The 19,007-nt window shown below is 35.6% G+C and overlaps 1 protein-coding gene across 6 annotated transcripts in view; it reads right to left on the reverse strand.

Annotated features, from left to right (window-relative positions):
- Window positions 1-19,007, reverse strand: part of WDR7 (WD repeat domain 7) — a 383,698-nt gene that overhangs the window by 234,192 nt on the left and 130,499 nt on the right. For all 6 annotated transcript variants that reach the window (XM_082853270.1, XM_082853266.1, XM_082853267.1 and 3 more), the window contains 2 exons: window positions 16,194-16,312; window positions 14,372-14,495 (listed from right to left, as the gene is read on the reverse strand). In XM_082853270.1, the coding sequence (XP_082709396.1) occupies window positions 14,372-14,495; window positions 16,194-16,312 (243 nt within the window). The remainder of the gene's footprint in view (window positions 1-14,371; window positions 14,496-16,193; window positions 16,313-19,007) is intronic.

Below are 19,007 nucleotides of genomic sequence, written 5' to 3' on the forward strand. Positions count from 1 at the left end.
GTCTAAAAGTCTATCATAGACATTATATAATGTATATATTAAGAAAACTGTTTTTCCTGGGAATTCCCTGGAGGTTCAATGGTTAGGACTCTGTTCTGAGCTTTCACTGCCAAAGGCCTGGGTTCAATCCCTGGTCGGGAAACTAAGATGCCGCAAGTCGCGGAGCAGAAAGAAAGAAAACCGTTTTTCTTAAAAGAAACAGAAAATTCTAAATGCAAAAGAAAATATACTAGGTAATTTAATTTTATATAAACACCATTGAAAAATATTATCTACTCAACTGCTGTATCAACCCCAATCACGTAAGCATATGCATATAATCTTATAAATGTAACTGGAGAGAAGGAAACAAATTTACCGTTTTTAATTACTATAGCCCAGGGTTTCTTAACTTCATCACTACTGATACTTTGCATTGGATAAGCCACTCCATGCCAGTATCACACCCTCCCGCATGTTGGGACAAACAAAAATGCCTCCAAGTGTTGCCAAATGTAGGGGTGGGAGTGTGCAAAATTGTTCCGGGTTAGGAAGCACTGCTCAAGTCTAATGAGTCTCAGAGTTCCTAGTCAAAACCTCCAACTCAGGTGAAGTGAGATATATTTCATCCAAAGAGATCCTATCAACGTCAACTCACCCTGCCCCCGCCGTATAATCACTATTACTGATAGAAATGTGCTGTTCCACACCAAGGCTGATTGAGATGCTTTCTCCATATAGTGATTATTATCTAGTTATTATGATTAAATTTTCTATTATAAAAATAAAATAAAATCATGATATCTTTTAAAATAAAATGCTTTTAACCAAAGAAATATTTTAGTCTTTAATCCATTAATAAACCGTCAATCATCACATAAAAGATTATAGGAACACTTCCAAAATTAGTGCATATTTAGCTAGGAGATACGTATGTATGTAATAAAATGGGTGGCAATGACAAAGAGTGATAGAAAAAAATAGAAAAAAGAACATTTATAGATGAAGATGATAGGTTTAAAGTAGCTACAAACATCCAAGTGGAGATGGAGACCACTGAGTTAAATGGGATATCATTTTTTTTTTAATATCCAGCATCTAGAACAATGTCATACTCTTGAGTATGTGCACAATACAATTTGGTCAAATGACTTAACGCTGCTTTACATTTTTGCTGGCTATATTTTGAGACAGACTGATAAAAGTTTATTCTGATGAAACCAAGAGATGGGGTTATTTCTTTGAGAATGGGAAAAATCTATTACTCTAATGAAGAGATACAGTACCTGCAGAATGATCACCAACCTGGTAAAGAAATTTGAAATTGGAATGTTTTAATGAATTTAGTTTTCAGTCAGAATTAATTGCTTCTTCCCCTTTTCCTATGTATCCTATTTATACCTGTTGTATGTCAATTATATTTTTAAAACCGTGTGGAACTGATTAATTACCAATCAGAGACTAACCCCCTAAATTTTCCATTTATCTCCAATAAACTACTAGAGGGTGACTTTTTCTCCTGCATATAAGATTCCACTATTAAGGTTCAAACAAAGGGAAGGGTCTTCAATCCTTGAAGGTACAACTGCGGTTTGATTTCTTTCCTCTTTCTCTAACTAAAAAACAAGAACAAAACCAAAAAGAAACAAACAAACAAAAAAAACTACTTTAAGAACTACAGCAGAAAATGTGGAGATGGTCTTGATTTTCTTACCTTCCCTTTTAATGCATACCTTTTAGATCACTCATCAGTACATTTTAATCTAATGAAATTGAAGAAAATGTAGAAGCACCTACCACATTGCCTGGATTTAGTAGGCATTTGATTTTTTTCTCCTTTTGTATTATTCAACATAACTACTGAGACAAAGCTATCCTCCTGCAAACTTGATGACAGATGACATATTAGATCATCGTATCTCATTTTTAGTAGTAAAACACTATTAAGTATTTTTGGTGGAAATTTAAATTTTAGAAACGTTAGCATACTTCAAGTGAAACCCTACCATATTATCAATGTAGAAATCTTTTTTATATCAGCTGATTTTTTGTTGAGTTTTCTAAAAAGGTTGACTTTAAAATCAATAGTCTTGAACAAACATACATAATCAGTAGATACATACATATCTGTGATTCAAAGGTACTCCATTTTTAGATGAAAAATAACTAGATTTACTTCCCCAAAGTCATGAGACCACCTGACTAGTAGGGAGAAGGGAGAGTGAGATGGTGGGGTAATAAAGAAATCTTCGAGTGGAGTTGAAAGAGACAGACACTCTCCCGGTGAAGTCCCTCAGTAATCTGAGGCAGGGCACCACTCCCAGTGGTACTATGTGTATAGGTGTCCTACAAATCCCACCAACTGGGAGAATATGAGTCAGCCAAATGGTATAGCTTCAACTGCAAACTAAAAACTTCTACCTTCAAAATACAGAAACTCATTATTACTATATAATAAAATCTTTTTGATAATCACAGTCCCTATTTAACATTGTGTTGGAGGTACTGGCTAATACAACTGTATAGGAGAAAGCAGTCAGAGGCATAGCAGTTGAAAAAGAAGAGGGAAGACTGTCTCTATTTCCAAATGATATAATTATATATATCTGAAAAAACCCCAAAGAATCAATGGAAACACTTATAAAATCAGTAAGAAATTTTTATAATAGTATCAGGTTATGTAACTAACGAAATCAACAGTATTCACGTATACAGACAAAAGCCAGTTAAATGTTATAATGGAAGTACAATAAAATTAACTACCTAAGCAACAACTTAATACATGTCCAAAACTACACAAGGAAAATTTTAAATCTCCCGAATGACAAAAAAGTAGACTTGAATAAAGGACATTCTATATTCTTGGATAGAAATCCAACATTATAAAAAAATCAGTTCTCCCTAAGTTTGTTTATAAATTAGATGGAATCCCAATGAAAATGCCATCAGGTTTTTCCCCTCCTAGAGCTAAATAGGTTGATTACAAAGTTCATTTGGAAAAACAAACAAGCAAGAACAGCCAGGAGAAGCCTCAAAAAGAAGGGCTTGAGCCAAAATTACTAAATATTAAAATATGAATTATCTACAGGCCAATGGAACAAACTAGAAAACAGACAAAACTACACATAGAAACTTGGTAGTTTCTTACCCAGTGCTTTGGAGACAAAAAGCCATATGGACAAAGATAATATCCATTTTTTACACACTTAAGCAGGACCAATTCCAAATGACACGTAAGGAAAAAACTGGAAATGATATGGGGAATTCCAATAGCAAGGAAAACTCCATAATTTTGACACAAAATCCTGAAACAATACGAGAAAGGGTCAATAAATTGGGTGATGAGGAAAAAAAAACATCATAAGCAAAGTAAAAAGAAAAATAACAAACCAGGAAATACTTGAACCATATATCAAAAGCGTTTAATCAAACAACCCCATATAAAAATGAGCCAGAGACATGAACTGTTACTTTAAAAGAAATACAAGACACATATAGGAAAAGATGATAAACTCATTCTTAACAATAAAAATACAAAATAAGACAACACTGACATTTCACTTCTCATCTATCAGAGTCACAACATTCCAAAAGCATGACAGTATACTCTTTTGGAAATGATGTAGAGAAACAGGCCTTCAAATACATCATCATTGAGAATGCAAAATGGTACAGCCTCTATGGCAAAGAACTTGGCAATATCTAACAAACGATTAGACACACATTTATCCTTGGACTCAGCAATCTCACCTCTTGGAATGCAGCCAAGATACACTATCAAAAAATGAAAAGACATATGCACAAGTCTATTTACTGCAGCCCTGTCCATAATATTAAAAATCTGGAAACAACCCAAATGCCCATCAACAGGAAAATTGTTGAATAAAACATGGTCCACCCACAAAATGGAACACCACACAACCAATTAAAAAAATGAGGAGCACACAAAACGGGGAGCATTTCAGACAATACGTTTAAAGCCCACACTCTGCTAGAACTCTACTAGGTACAAGCTACTCTGAAGCTCTATTAAGAACACAGTCATCTGCTGGAGAAGTAGAATATATTTCACAGGTAGCCATACAGAATGGTAAGGGTTATATAGAAACTAAAAGTCATTCTGCATGATAACAGAACTTAGGAATTCTGTTTATCAAGGTAAAGTTTGTAACTCTGCCCTGTACCATTGCGTGTGTTGGTGGTGGTGGCGGGGAGCATGGAGGAGGGGAACCACTGGCTAGAGCAAGAGGCTTTTGGGGAACAGACAGTTAACTAGTTTTCGACGACAAATGTCAGAATACAAATGAAGAGCATGAGGGTTTCAATGCACAAGAAATGATTTTTCAAACACGCACACACAGATTTAAACTGCCTAAAGAAATTTTTTAATTTTTTAAAATGTTTTATAGTTTGGAACTCTGATTAAGATTTCACATAGAAGTTTACTATCAAAAAGGTTTAAAACAACACAGATTTGTTCATTCTTCTCCTTTCACATAAATAGAAACTGTGAAATACATAAGGAAATGTAGAGGCTTAGGGATCTCTCTGGGGTCACGGCTAATGCGTGGTGAAGCAGAAAGAGCTGCCAGACCTTCCAACACCCCTCTTTCCATTGGACTTCCCAACTAATAATCAGCTTCAGTAAATTTGTTGCTTATTCATCATTAGAAAAATCCTTCGAAAAAACAGTATTTTACTACCTAATTAATGTCAACTACAAAGTGAATGATTATAGATTCTTGGTTGAGGAGGAAGTAATGTTTAGGAGAATCACCTTTTGAAACTCATCTCTCCTGCCTCTCACTCCACACCTGTTGAGAATCACTATGCTTGAATATCTTCTCCATAGAAGTGGACACAGAAGGGATGAAATGGAATGGGAAAGGCCTCCGGTCCCAAGTGCCCATCCAACTTCTATATGGGAGAGCTTGGGATGGTCTCAGGATCCTGATCATACCATAAAATAGATTATACCCCAAATTATGTGGTCACTTTCAACCTTATGTAAGAATTTTATGAAAAGCACCATGACACTTCAGATTAAGACTATAAATGCCCAATCCTCTACCCATCACCCAGGTTCAGAGTTTCACTCCTAGTTTAGTTGCTCTGACTCTGATATTATTTATTTTGAAGACTCACCTTTGCTTTAGGAGAAAGAAAACAAGCAAGCAAAAATCAAAACAAAATGAAACAAAACAAAACCTGAGTAAGACCTGCTAGCCACCCCTCAGAAAGTAAAGAAAAAGCCTTCTTTACTTCATGCCTGAGACAGAAAAAATCTCAGAAATAAGCTAAATTTATGTCTTTGTATCCACAAGGTATGCCAGAACTTATTTAATAATGTTTAATTACCAGAGGGATGTAGGTTAATTATATTTCTTAAAAATCAGTGGGAATATTCAAATATTAAGACCCATCCTTCCTCTTCTACTTCCATTCCCCAAAGCTAAGTGTTCTTTAGTCCAGGTACACATTTCAAATGGAAGTCTGTCTCATCATCTTTTCCTAGTAAAATATAAAGTCCTTTCATAAGGATTACAAAAAAGAACTGTGATTAGAACATCGACATTAACTGTAGAGACAATTTTTAAAAACAAAAAGCAATCAAATAGGTGGTTGTGGTTGTTTTCATCTCTAAATCAAGCACGGAGAATCTTTTCAAGTGATGGGTAAGTTTTATAGGACAAACACAGAAAATATGTACAGAAAAATTACAAAAACACTAAGTACTGTTACAGACGACTGGATTGGCATTTAACAGGCTGAAAGAAAGCAGATCAATCTCAATCTTGCTGGGGTCAATCCGGGTGCTCAAACCAATAAAACAATTTTTTTTCTTTATGTTTGTGGACTAGAGGTGCTAAAATACTAACCAAGCCTGCAAATGTCATGCACATGCACAATATTAAAACACATTTAAAATACTTGTTTGTATCAAAACTTGCTTAACAAAAATAGATAGTAGACATAATAAATCTTTGGGACAATATTACTAAGGAGAAATAAAATATAAAATATCATTCTTGGGCTTCCCTGGTGGCGCAGTGGTTAAGAGTCCGCCTGCCAATGCAGGGGGCACCGGTTCGTGCCCCGGTCCGGGAAGATCCCACGTGCCGCGGAGCGGCTGGGCCCGTGAGCCATGGCTGCTGAGCCTGCGCGTCCGGAGCCTGTGCTCCGCAACGGGAGAGGCCCGCGTACCGCAAAAAAAAAAAAAAAAAAAAAAAAAATCATTCTTCCCCCAAAAAGCAGGGAACAGGAAGGAGAATGAATTAGGCAAAAATATTTTAGCATAATTTGATAATTTTAATCCCAGAATTTATAAACAACACTAGAACAAAATCTACCATTTGCTATTACAATATAAATATTACAGGCAAAATAGGTTCACGTAATTTTTTCTTATAATAACTTTAAATTACTGTTTTCCTTCCAGACGGTAAGATCTATTCGGTCACATGCAGATCATAGCAAGGCTTTGAACTAAAATATTAAAACAATGCAATTATACATAATATCCAGTCAAGATAAGGCGATAATAAAATTAGAAATGTGGTGCAAAACTATAAACGCTTCACATCCCATCCAAGTTGGATTTGTTCGTGCATATTCAGTATCTGAAGATTTAATACATCACAAGACCATCAATTCAGCTTTTTGCTCTGTAAAAGCAAGTTCAACAGGACTCTAAGTATCTGTACTGAAATAATCTGTACGAGAATAAAGAAAATTTGTACTCAAAAGCTTACTAGACACTTGTTCTATTACAAAGACATGTGCCAGTATTCGTGCGCAGTGTTTTGTAAAGTACTTTATTTCCATTAGCATTATACATTTTTGTTCTTCAGCAAATCAGCAAGAGACTAACGGCACAAATCAATATCATACTCTTCATAGCAACTAATATTAAGTCATTTATTATAGCAAAGGCCACTAGAACCTCTGCTAAAGGTATACCAGGCATTTCAATTTGAACACCATTTTTGTAAAACAATGTGTCACCAGTTGCATGAGTTTTTCTTTTATAAGTTGTCTGCATAGGCTTAAGTACCTTCAACTTCTTAAAGCAGGTAGTAAGTGTACAAACACCTCAAAGAAAGCCAGCCATGCCTCCTAGGGGCCTTGCCATGGACTACAGCTCTAGCAGAGTTAATTTCTGCATTGAAAGGAGGGAGAGTGGGAGGCCTGTCAAAGAGGAGAAGGCGGGGACATGAGAAAATAACCGAAATTATTTCAAATCCTTTCCACTCCAGAAGCTTTTCCACAGGAGCCAGTTGATAACCAGGGTTCCGTGAACGGAATGGGGAGGAATGGGGAGCAGGCAAGGAGCCTCACACTCGATGGAATCTCAACTCCTCACTGTTCACCAAGGAACGAGTTATTGAATTTCCTCCCGCTCCACTCCTTGCTTTGTTCCACAAGGTGGAAAACTGTCACCAGGCTCCTACTGATAACCTGAAACCGGACTGCTGGCTATATCATTATAGCCTCTTATACAGAGGACTTCACGCTTAATCCTGCGGAGTTCCTAACCCACAGCCTCACTGGGTGACAGAGTTTTCTGTTTATTACTTAGCAGTAAGGTCTAAATAACCAATCAATCCAACAATGCTTTCATTTTTCGTTTACCACTTTACTACTCTAAGTTCCAAAACTTGTTCAAAGGATAATAGGAAAATTACAAAACAATTAAATATCACCTCAAAGAACTCCAGTCACATGAAACAAAAGGATTTTCCTTTAGATAGCTGTGACCGATTAAGAAGAAATTTCACTTATTCTCTTAGGTTAGTAGCCAAATATAGATAAGTAGAACAGTTTAAGCTGTTAAACACAGGATCAGTCTAAAGTACTTAAAAGTAAGCTCAACAGCTCTGGCACTCCGGAAGAAGAAAGAGGAACAAATCCCTTAGGTCTCAGTGAAACGACTGCAAACAGATACATTACAACTACAGTGCGCTGTGCATAATACAGTTTGTCTTAAGACAAACCCTTTCTGCCTCACGATACAGGAACTCCCACAGAACATGAAATACTTTCCACGTACATCGCTTAGGCATAATTTAATACTTTCCCTTTCTAATCACAATGCACAATCATTTCCAACTGGTTTTGTGAACGCCATAAGACAACTGTTATAAAGATTTCTAAGGAAATCTCATGCTTTAATTTCAGCTGATTCACAAAACAGGCATTAGTTATAAAAGGGGTCTTTTCAGAAATATCAGTTCTTCGTGAACAACCAAATGATTTCCACCTTTCTTTCCCCAATTTTATTAAAATATTTTTCTCCAAAAGATACATACACGCAGAATGCCAGAGAAGACCCGAGAAAGCAGTCAAGTAAGCAGAAGGTGGGGTGCCAACAGGGGCTCCCCAAAGCGCTTGCACTAAAGTTTGGGGGTTTCTTTTCATCAGAGAGACCTTACTCTCAGCCAATTTACTCTTATTTTAAATTTAACTGAAATAAGTTTGTTAACTTGGCTTTTCTGCACGCCTCACAACAGTGGAAACGGTAAATCAGGAATCAGGACAGGAGCTACTCAGGGTGAGACAAAACAGCCTGGCCGCAATAAAAATGGGCACCAGTTACTAGACAATCAAAAGAGGAGAAAGAAAAATTATTTTTAAAAATAGAATATGAAATGCAAGAGGCATAGCAATCTGGGTACTCTTACGTTCAGGTAAGTTCAATACTCCCTTTAATAATCAAATGGTGGTAATTTTACAGCCTGGGCCAAAACAACAATGCTGGCTACTGAGAAGATGTTCAATAAGCCAGAGACATTTTGAAATATTTCAACACAAAGGTTACTTTTTTTTTTAGAATCTGCACCTAGTGATTTTTAAACCCTCAGTTATCTAGAAAGTCATTCCTAACAAGACTGTTAGAGAAGTCCAAACAACTGAGTCATACAGAAAAAAGAAGGAAGGATTGCTGCGTAGTTTAAGGCCTTTCGGGAGGAGGGGAGGGGTGGAGAGATTCACTTAAATCAAACCCCCTCACTATCCTTTTCCCCATCCTCTCCCCACCAGCAAACCCTGAAAATACCTGCCTGCCAAAGAATGCACTAATATTTAAATTATTTTTCTAGCTACAAAAGAGTTTTCCACTACCTCTGTAATATATAGTTCCATCTTACCTTCTTGTATGTGTTGGTCCATCCACATTTGTGCTCAGAATGACCACTACTTTATAACCATCAGAAAAGTGACTTCAATTCCAGGTTAAAATAGGTACTACAGTGTAGCTTGTTGACAGTCAAACCCAAAACATTTACTAGGAGTGTCTTTCACTGAACAAAGAAATCCTATTCTGTTTCCAAGGGGGATAAAAAGACTAGCCTAACCCTGGTAACCTTAACACAAAAGGAAGCTAAAAAGGCAGGGACTCGATAAGAACAAAGGATTGTTCTTTCTGATGACATCAATACATATTAAACACGATGTGTTACACATCCTTTTATCAATATCTGAGATGATAAATTTACAAATTAATACTACACCAGCCATAACTGCATAAAATTACAATAGCACCCTCTTTGGAAAAGATTTTGATTTATATAATGGTAGTAACTTTTAGGTATTTAATGTTTCTGAAATTAAAGGAGATGAGCCACTGTGAGCAAGCAGAACACAACGTACAAGAAATAATTACGCTTGTGACCTTATGCCCTGTAAGGTCACCCTGAAACACAGGCCAAAGGAAATCAGGAAGCATCAGCATTTACCTCCAAGTAGTCCCTGCCCGGAATGAAGGGCAAGTGTGGGTGTATTTCATAAACTAGCAGGTGCTTGACCTCATTAAAAAAAAAAAAAAAGTCAATTATCAAAACACTACATGTAGAATGTCACAAATAAGAAAACTATAAAATTGGGTTCTGCAAAATATCTTCCCTTCAAAATAAATCTGAGACAACTCATAACATTTTACCTTCACCTGCATCATAATACAACAGTTTCACAAAATAACAGTAATCCGTCCTTAGTAAGAACAATCAGTAAAATGTTTTAAAAGTGTTCTGGAACTTGCTGAAGAGTGATAACTCAGAAAATATTTACAATATTTATTTAAGTCACTATCACAAGAATGTATGCAGTATTTAGAATTCTGATCCTGTAACCAGAATAAGAATCACAGTGCACTCATCCCCAAATTTCCAATCAGAAATTAGGCATCAAACGTTTACATCCTGGGGCTTCCCTGGCGGCGCAGTGGTTGAGAGTCTGCCTGCTAATGCAGGGGACACGGGTTCGAGCCCTGGTCTGGGAGGATCCTACATGCCACGGAGCAACTAGGCCCGTGAGCCACAACTACTGAGCCTGCGCATCTGGAGCCTGTGCTCCGCAACAAGGGAGGCCACGATAGTGAGAGGCCCGCGCACCGCGATGAAGAGTGGCCCCCAATTGCCACAACTAGAGAAAGCCCTCGCACAGAAACGAAGACCCAACACAGCCAAAATCAATAAATAAACCAAAAAAAAAAAAGTTTACATCCTGGGACTTCCCTGGTGGCGCAGTGGTTAAGAATCCGCCTTCCAACGCAGGGGACGTGGGTTCGATCCCTGGTCAGGGAACTAGATCCCACACACATGCCGCAACTAAGAGTTCACGTGCCACAACGAAGGTTAGGTGGTTAAGAATCCGCCTTCCAACACAGGGGACGTGGGTTTGATCCCTGGTCAGGGAACTAGGTCCCACACACATGCCGCAACTAAGAGTTCACGTGCCACAACTAAGGCGTCCGCGAGCCGCAATTACAGAGCACACATGCCGCAACTAAGGGAGCCGGTGAGCCACAACTAAGGAGCCTGCCTGCTGCAACTAAGGCCTGGTGAAACCAAAGTAAATAAATTGAAGAGAAAAAAGTGTACATCCTGTCTGCATTTGTAAGGGATAAAATGTTCCCTAACAGGTTCAAGGACAGAGCTTCATTATTAGAAGCAAAATTCTCATATCACTCAATTAGGACTTGGCTTTTATAAAAATTTGTGAACTGGATTTTCAGTTAAGGCAGAGTATTGCTCCTTTTTCCTCCCCAGTGATTGTTGGTTTACTGCCAGAATCCCTGGGCAATATAAATTAGAGTGAATTCTGAGGTGGTGACAATAAGGAGAACAAAACTATAGAAACCAATACAGGAAAGAGAAGTGGACTGCCAACCAGCATTCACTACATGTATCATGTACTGTGCTGTATGCTTTACAAAAAGCTTCTCCTCCAATGCTCTCAACAGTCCTAAGAAAAGCAACTGGTTTCTGACCCACTGCTTTCCTTAGGCTCTCAGACAAACCTACAAAAGGCTGTTACTGCATCATATACCTAAATAAAATTCCAGAAGATCCCAGTCAGTAACACCCAGTTGATCTGAATTGTCATCTTGGTCCCAGCTCAATCACCTACTGAGTGTGAAGTCAGAGCAAGTTCCTACCCACTTTAGTTACTACCTCCAGACTCCAGGTCTCTAAGAGGAAGGGCTATCACAGTCCATCAGCCCAGGATGACCTTCTGCTCTTCAGGTAAAAGCAGTTTCTGAGTTTCAGACAAACATCTAACAAAGGGACTCTTAGACCAAACTCGGTCATAACTTAGGAGCTGTCCATATTGCTTAGGCAATTAATGCATATTTTTTAATGCTCGGATGATTAAATTATAAGAAAATATCTGATGTATGGTGTATTTACCAGACGTATTGCTTAATATTTTACCTACTTCAGTGATTAAAAGGATTTCTGTGCTAGAAAGAGGCGTTCAGTCTCTAAAGAACGCTTTACGCTGCCACTTGCCACAGCAATCACTTCCTCAAACATAAATGGCCATGGTAGAGCGATTTCGCTACAAGCAGGTTGATGGCAGGCGTGGGCTGTCCACCAGCTGGCTCCAGAACCTTTTGATCCCTTTGGACAGCAAATCTGTCCAACAGCCCTATGTGGTCATTCCTCATTTTTTGTATGCTTTCTTCTCCTTTCACACATTCAGAATCCCTACTCCTTTAGCTTGACAGCCTTTTATTAAAATAGAAAGCTCTCAGTAAAGCAAACTAAGACTAATTTTACACTCAGTCAATGTAAAAGTTCCAGAATAGACTAACATATTATAGCAGGGGCTGTTAGTATGAGGTGTTTTAGTTACATGCAGAATGCCTATTTGTTTATTCTTTCACTAAAAATACAATTTTATAGTAAGTGATAAGATTAAAGTTTTAAGTTAGCCAGCCTTCTGTTAATTTATAAAGTACTCCTAGATACTGTTGCTAAATACCAAGAACTTTAATTTACGTAAATGGAAAGGTTTAAATTTGACATAAGAACAATCTAGTTTGTGCTTGTTTAAACAGTGATGAAAAAACCATTCTCTTCTTTCCAGGAAAAATAAAATGAAATGGCATCCACCACCATTGCTAATGGCACCTCTCTCCCAAACTGTCAAAAATACAACACTGTACTAACCTCTCATGTTTTCCTTAGACCTTTATATGCAATCTGTAATTTAGGCTTAGAATTGTCTTTTATTCTTCCCCTATCTACATTTTGGTCTGGTCCCATATCCCCCCTTCTGTAACAGCCTCCCATCTACTTATTCTTCTTGAATCAATCTTCCACTCTACACTAGTCCATTCTAAATAAAGCTGTCTTGAAAATGTTTCTCCATATTTCCTAATTTCCATAGTGTTCTCCTCTTAAAAGAATCTCTAGCAATTTGCTATTTAGTTTCACCTTCAGTCTACTTTACAGTACTATACTCATAGTTTGTCCTTAAATTTGAGCATCTTATATTCAATAAGGTTTATGATAAGCTGATGAGCTAATTCTATTTTCTCGAATACTATGAAGTTAATAGCCACAAGATACTGAACAAAGAGCACCAGCCAGACTATCCAAATACTCAAAAGGAGAGCTTTTTTCATCCCAATTTTTTTTTAATATTCTACAAAATTTTAAACCTATACATACTTAAATAAGAACTTTAAGCCGAATACCTTACATAGAGTCCATATGTCTAAAGACCCTGGGATTTTAAACTTAATTTCCTTTTATTAAAATAGAAAAGTTCCCAGTAAGCAAATAAAAACCAATACTCTCTCAGTAAACAGTCTGTTACCTATTTAGGTTAAAGAATTTGTAACTAGAGTTGTTAATGTGTGATGCTTTGGTTATATGTGAAATATATATTTGCATTTTTATAGATTATAAATGTGTTTATTTAACAAATATATAGAGCTTACGACTGCTTAGGTACTGTTCCATGTGCTTAACAAAGATTCACTCACTACATACTCAAAATAATCCTATAAAGTCCTACTATATCATCTTCATTTCATCTGTGACAAAACTGAGGCTGCGAAAGGTTACGTGTCCAAGGTCACATACTAAATTAAACAACCACTACAGTCACCACTGGCAAACACCTGGTAGGCTTATACCAGTTATAACAATTATAACCCTTTTTGAATCTTATCTTCATTTTCTATCTTATACAATCATGTATTGTTTGTCTTGACATGTATAATGAGTATCTCATAAATGAGAATAACTGGTATTGACAAAAGGTCACTTAAAATGAATGCACCTATACCCAGGACAAATTTTCACAGTAAAAAAGTTTTTTTAAAGATTCATTGAGACTTTATCCTTTTAAAAAAGTGAAACTGATTTATCTTATACACAGTATAACAGGCTAAACTTTTAATTCTGAATTCTTCTTTAGAAGAATAAAGAACGAATTAAATGATGAGTTGGGAATGAAGCATACTTTTCCTAAAAAGAAAAAAATTATCACAGTGCACTGTAACTTTTCTTCAATGCACTTTAGACCTAGCAGCATAATTGCAAAGGTTTTACTTTACAAAAGCTATTCCAGAATTTCAACAATTTTTCCCATGATCTTTCCCAGTCCATTGAAATTATACTCTTTTGAAAGATTCTTCAGTCAAAATCCTTGCTATTTTTCTCTTTTTCAACTGGTCTAAACCTACCAGATGATTCTTAAGGATTCACAATTCCAACTTCCACTTGGAATGATCTGCCTTGTATTTGTACTTATATATCAGATCAATATCTAAAAAGTTGGTACCCACAATCATAATAATGAAATAGGCAGAGACAGATGCTAGTGTTAACAGGGTAGAATTTTCAATTCAGGGTTAACTTTATAAGGGGTCAGTGAATTTGTGAATATTTAGATATTTATTTTACATAACTTTTTACAAAACCAAACTCCAAACCGTAAGGATTCAGAAAATGAATGAGCAGAATTTGAGGATCCCCTGTTTTCACCTTAAGGTCAATGATTCACTTTTGGTAATAGGCAGTAGCAAGCATAACTGCAAGTTTTGGTACTTTCCTACACATGCATGAAAAGCTTTGTAGAAAAGCATGAGAGCTCTTACGTGACATGACGTGGTCCATGTACTGAGGTAAGTAAGGAGCCCAGGTATCAATGGCCTCCTTCCGTCCCGCCTGCTCAATTCTCCTCAGTTCTGCTAGAAGCAGGGCCTGTGCGGCTTCTCTGACCTAAGACCACAGAACCAAATGCAAACAACGGAAGCAGACCAGTGAGTGAGGTGTTTAAACACAAGCAAGTTCATAATGAAAGAAAGCTAGAAAATATACAAACCACATTTATTTACATGAGAAACACTACTAACCAAACAATGAAGTAAGTACTAAAGTTGAATAAACTGGATGCAAGCAAATCAAAGATTTTCAGTTAATGATCTCACTTAAAAATACTTTAACACTAACAGAATAATGTTTGAACGTTTAATCAGTTTGGGGTTTAAAACTTCATTTTCCAAGGCTTGCACAAAAATATTCTTGTACTTTAATTTGGCGTTTTAAATTTTTTTAATTTCCATATAAATATTATTGTTAAAAAATCACTGTTAGAATTATTAAATGTTTTCTCTTTCAGCCTGAAGAAATTTAACCTTGTCTAGTGGATTTCTATCTATTATAATGCTAAATAGATATTGCTTACACAAACATATATGTATTAATCCACACAATTCACGTATACCTAAGACTGGCTTAAACAATTTGTTTTCAACAAACAAGCAAATATATTCCTATGAAATGGCATTAATTCTATAAAAGGAAACTATTTTTCAAAATTATATTATCTCAATTTTTCTTTCAACATGGCACACACTTTTATGTTGCAGTTTTAGTTTAGTTTTTTTTATTTTGGCCAAAGTGCCACACCCATTGGTTCAAAGAAGCTAGACAACTGTCAAGGTATGTACCGATCAATTTATTGAGTATTTATAATTGAAGAGATAACTCGGTAGCACCTGATAAGAATTCAAATAAAAATTGTTTTTAACTATAACTAACTTTTGAAGTGAATTCAAACATTATTCAAATGCAAAACCATGAAAATTTCAGTATGTTGCAATTCCACTTGGAGTTGAGGGAAGGGACAGGATGCTATTTAAATTTGGTAAATTAAAACTTTTGAATGACATAAACTGCTATAGCGATACGGGTCAAATGCTATAATAAGCAAAATCTCCATAAAACATTTCCAAATCCCTGGTGACATTATATTGCAAGCAATATCTAATACCACACAGTCCATTAACACAAAATAATAGCTACCATTTACTGAGCTCCTACCATGTGTCAGGCTCTGTACTTACTGTGCTACTTGCATTATCTTATTTGATCCTGACAGCAATCCTGTGAGGAATATATTATTATCCCCACTTTACAAATGAGCTTCAAATAGGTTAAGTACATCGCCTAGGGTCACAAAGTTAATAACTGGCAGAACTGATTTTTAGACCCAGGTCTGTTCTAATTCCAAAGACCTTCCCCTTCTATTATAACACAGGACCTTCCACTGGACTACGGTTATTCACTTAGAATTTGATTGATGTGATTATACCTGAATGTGCAATCTGGGGGGGAGGTGGGCTGTATGTATGTGTGTGTATATGTATGTGCATGATCTGTACAGAAATCAATACTTAAGAAACTGTTCCATAAGTATATAAAACTTTTGGTCAGATACTCACTAGATTAAAAAAAAAAGTAAACAAATAATGCAAGTTGAAACATTACTGTTTAGAATCATTGGATCCATATTTTCTATCACATAATAAACAGGTGATAAGAAGTTAGATAAAAATAACATTTCTGTTTCAAATTTACACTTGTCCAGTGCCTTTTTAATGTTTTTGTTTTCTATCCACATCACCTCGATATTACCTCCAAGCATCGATCTTGCCATCTCCGAGCCAGCATCTCTAGAAGCGGGGGCCTAAATTTGTCCAATCCCAGCAGGTCTGGCAGCATAACACAGTGCATAGCAGCCAACTGACTCCATCCTGTTAAAATGTAATATATTATAAATGCTTTGGTATTCCCCCTAATTCCAATATTTTTCTGCATGTAAGTATACCAAACCTAAACCAAAAAGGGGAGATCTGCTCAATTATGTTATGATTTCAATTTATTATTAGATAGTTTGTACAAAGATATAACAAATGTATTTCATTTCTAAATGTATTTCCTCTCGAATTTCAGCTCTAAGAACTCTAAAAGTTTAAAAAAAAATAAAAATAAATTTCCACATTAAGTATATACCAATTCCACAAGAAAAACACATTTCTAAACATTCCCTCTAAAATAAGACATATATTCAGGTTTAGAAAAGCACAGAAATAAACACATACCAGAGCTCTAGATTTGAACCTACTGACAGTTAAAAGGGCACTCACACAGATATTCAAAGATAAGTTCATGTCACTTAAGGCCTGGCCATCTGGTATTACCTTCGTATCAGTCAACAGAGATGTTTTCTATTCTCTGTCAGAGGGCCTTTAATTAACGTACTTATTGATCCCTTTTCTTACAAAATGAATCAGAAGTTTAGTCACAATCATAACTTAAGTAAACTAACACCAAGTTTGAGAGGAAAGAATGAATTCCTACATTCCCCAAAATAAAAACAATCTAAAATTTATAAAATTTTAAGTATCATTAACTCTAATCTATGGGAACAAAAGTTGTTTTTTCCAAAATTCTATTCCACAATATGGAAACTGATTATATAAAGATAACAATGTAAACCACTGTAATACTTAAAAGAACTAGTATCCAGACATTCTCAAGTAATCATTTCCACCCTATTTTAAAAGTGTTCATATTACAGGGTGAGTTATCTGTGACCACAAAATTTTAGCAAATCAGTGTTCTGAAATAATCTAAGCTGTAGTATTCTAAAACAAAAACAACAAAAACCCTACCATAAAACTCAAAATGATTATTGGGATTGTTAAAGAGGGTATGAGTGAGAGAGAGCGAGAGAGACAAGCTACCTATGTAAAGATTCACCTTTTCAGTAAGGAAATTCTCAACAACTAAGAATATATAATTACGTTAATTAAGGTGATGAGCACACACATTTTAGATTATAATTTATTTTCAACAGAGGAATATATATACATACATACATACACACACAAATATATATAAACAAATTACTACCTAGTAACGTCTTAAATGTTTTAATGTCTCATAAAAGTATGGAGTGTATTAATGAGCTAAATTTTAATATGAAGATGATTCTCACCATGGTCCAAAGTCAACAGCTTGTTTTTGAATCAACGAATTACTACCTTTCACAATAGCTTAACAAATATGACCCTAATTATTTTTGCTAAAATCAAATCTTAACATACAAACCTTAGTACAGGTCTATGACAAGGAAACCAAACAAAAAATGTGTTATACTTCTACGGTACCATGTTTTCTTTCCGAAGGAATGATACTTAGAACATGGGCTCTGTATTTTATAGATATTATATCATTCTTTCTGTTTGAATAGACTGGTATTATTGCTTTTAGTGAACAGTTAGAATCATTCTGGGTTACATATGAGATTTTGTAAATTTACTCATTTTTATATTATATAAACTGGTGACGATTGAGCCCACAATGAAGAGACTGGATATAACTCACAGCTCACAAGTTCCGTTAAGCTTCCGGTCAGTATAAATAATCCTAGATAGCTCTTGGGGAATAAAGATTTGTAGATTCCATTAACATTTTCAGAGCTCCAAAAATACTTTCCCCTCTAACCAGGGCACATGTTGTGTGTACAGAGAATAAAGAGTGTCTGTCACAGAGTAATGATACATGTAAAATAAATTAATTAGCTCTAACACCAGAGATCACATGGCAAACATCATCATGAAAACCAACCCCCTTTTTAATGCCTACTTCATATCATAGATTAGCATCTTTGCACTCCTTTAATAGCCTTCTAGATTACAGGAAACATGGTTTATACCAACCAGGAATAACATTACATTTTTATAATCGACCCTTATTACTGACATTAGCAAATCAAGTTATAAAATGGAAACTTTAGGATCTCACACATAACAAAGCAGATGAATGTATAAATTAGATAAAAAGAACATATACTAGAATAAAGCACAGATTGAAAGAAAGTTGTTAGAAAGTTGAGAGAGAATACCTTCATTTACTAAGAAACAGGTATGTAAAGCAGGAGTAGAAGCAGGGTCAGAGCCAGAGTGATCAGCATCAGACCGAGCAGAAACGACAGGTGCAGCAACTTGCAGCAGAAAATAGAAGAAATAAAAGGGGAGAGAATTGAGATACAGCGGTTTCTGAAAAAAAGCTCAGTGTTAGTGAATACTAAAGAACAAGGTTGGCAAAATATAGTAAATGTAGAACTGAAAAATGATGCTTTAATCAGAAAGGTATGATTATTAAGGATTATGGCAGTAAAATGATATATTTTATTGAATAGCAATCACAGTGTAGTTCAAACCAAAATCTATTTGTAGTTGAATGATGTGTCATCTAATATAAAAAGAAGTTCTAAAATAACTAAGGCTACAATGAAAAAAATGACAATAAACATATTAAGAATTCACAAAAATGTAATTCAATGTTTAAAATGTATCACATGATGAAAAGTTTATTTTGGTCTTCGGATTGTCAGTTACATTTTTTTCTAATAATTTATTTCCTAACATTATGTCTAAATTA

Source organism: Leucopleurus acutus (genome assembly GCF_964270905.1).
Source record: "Leucopleurus acutus genome assembly, chromosome: 13".
NCBI lineage: Eukaryota > Metazoa > Chordata > Mammalia > Artiodactyla > Delphinidae > Leucopleurus > Leucopleurus acutus.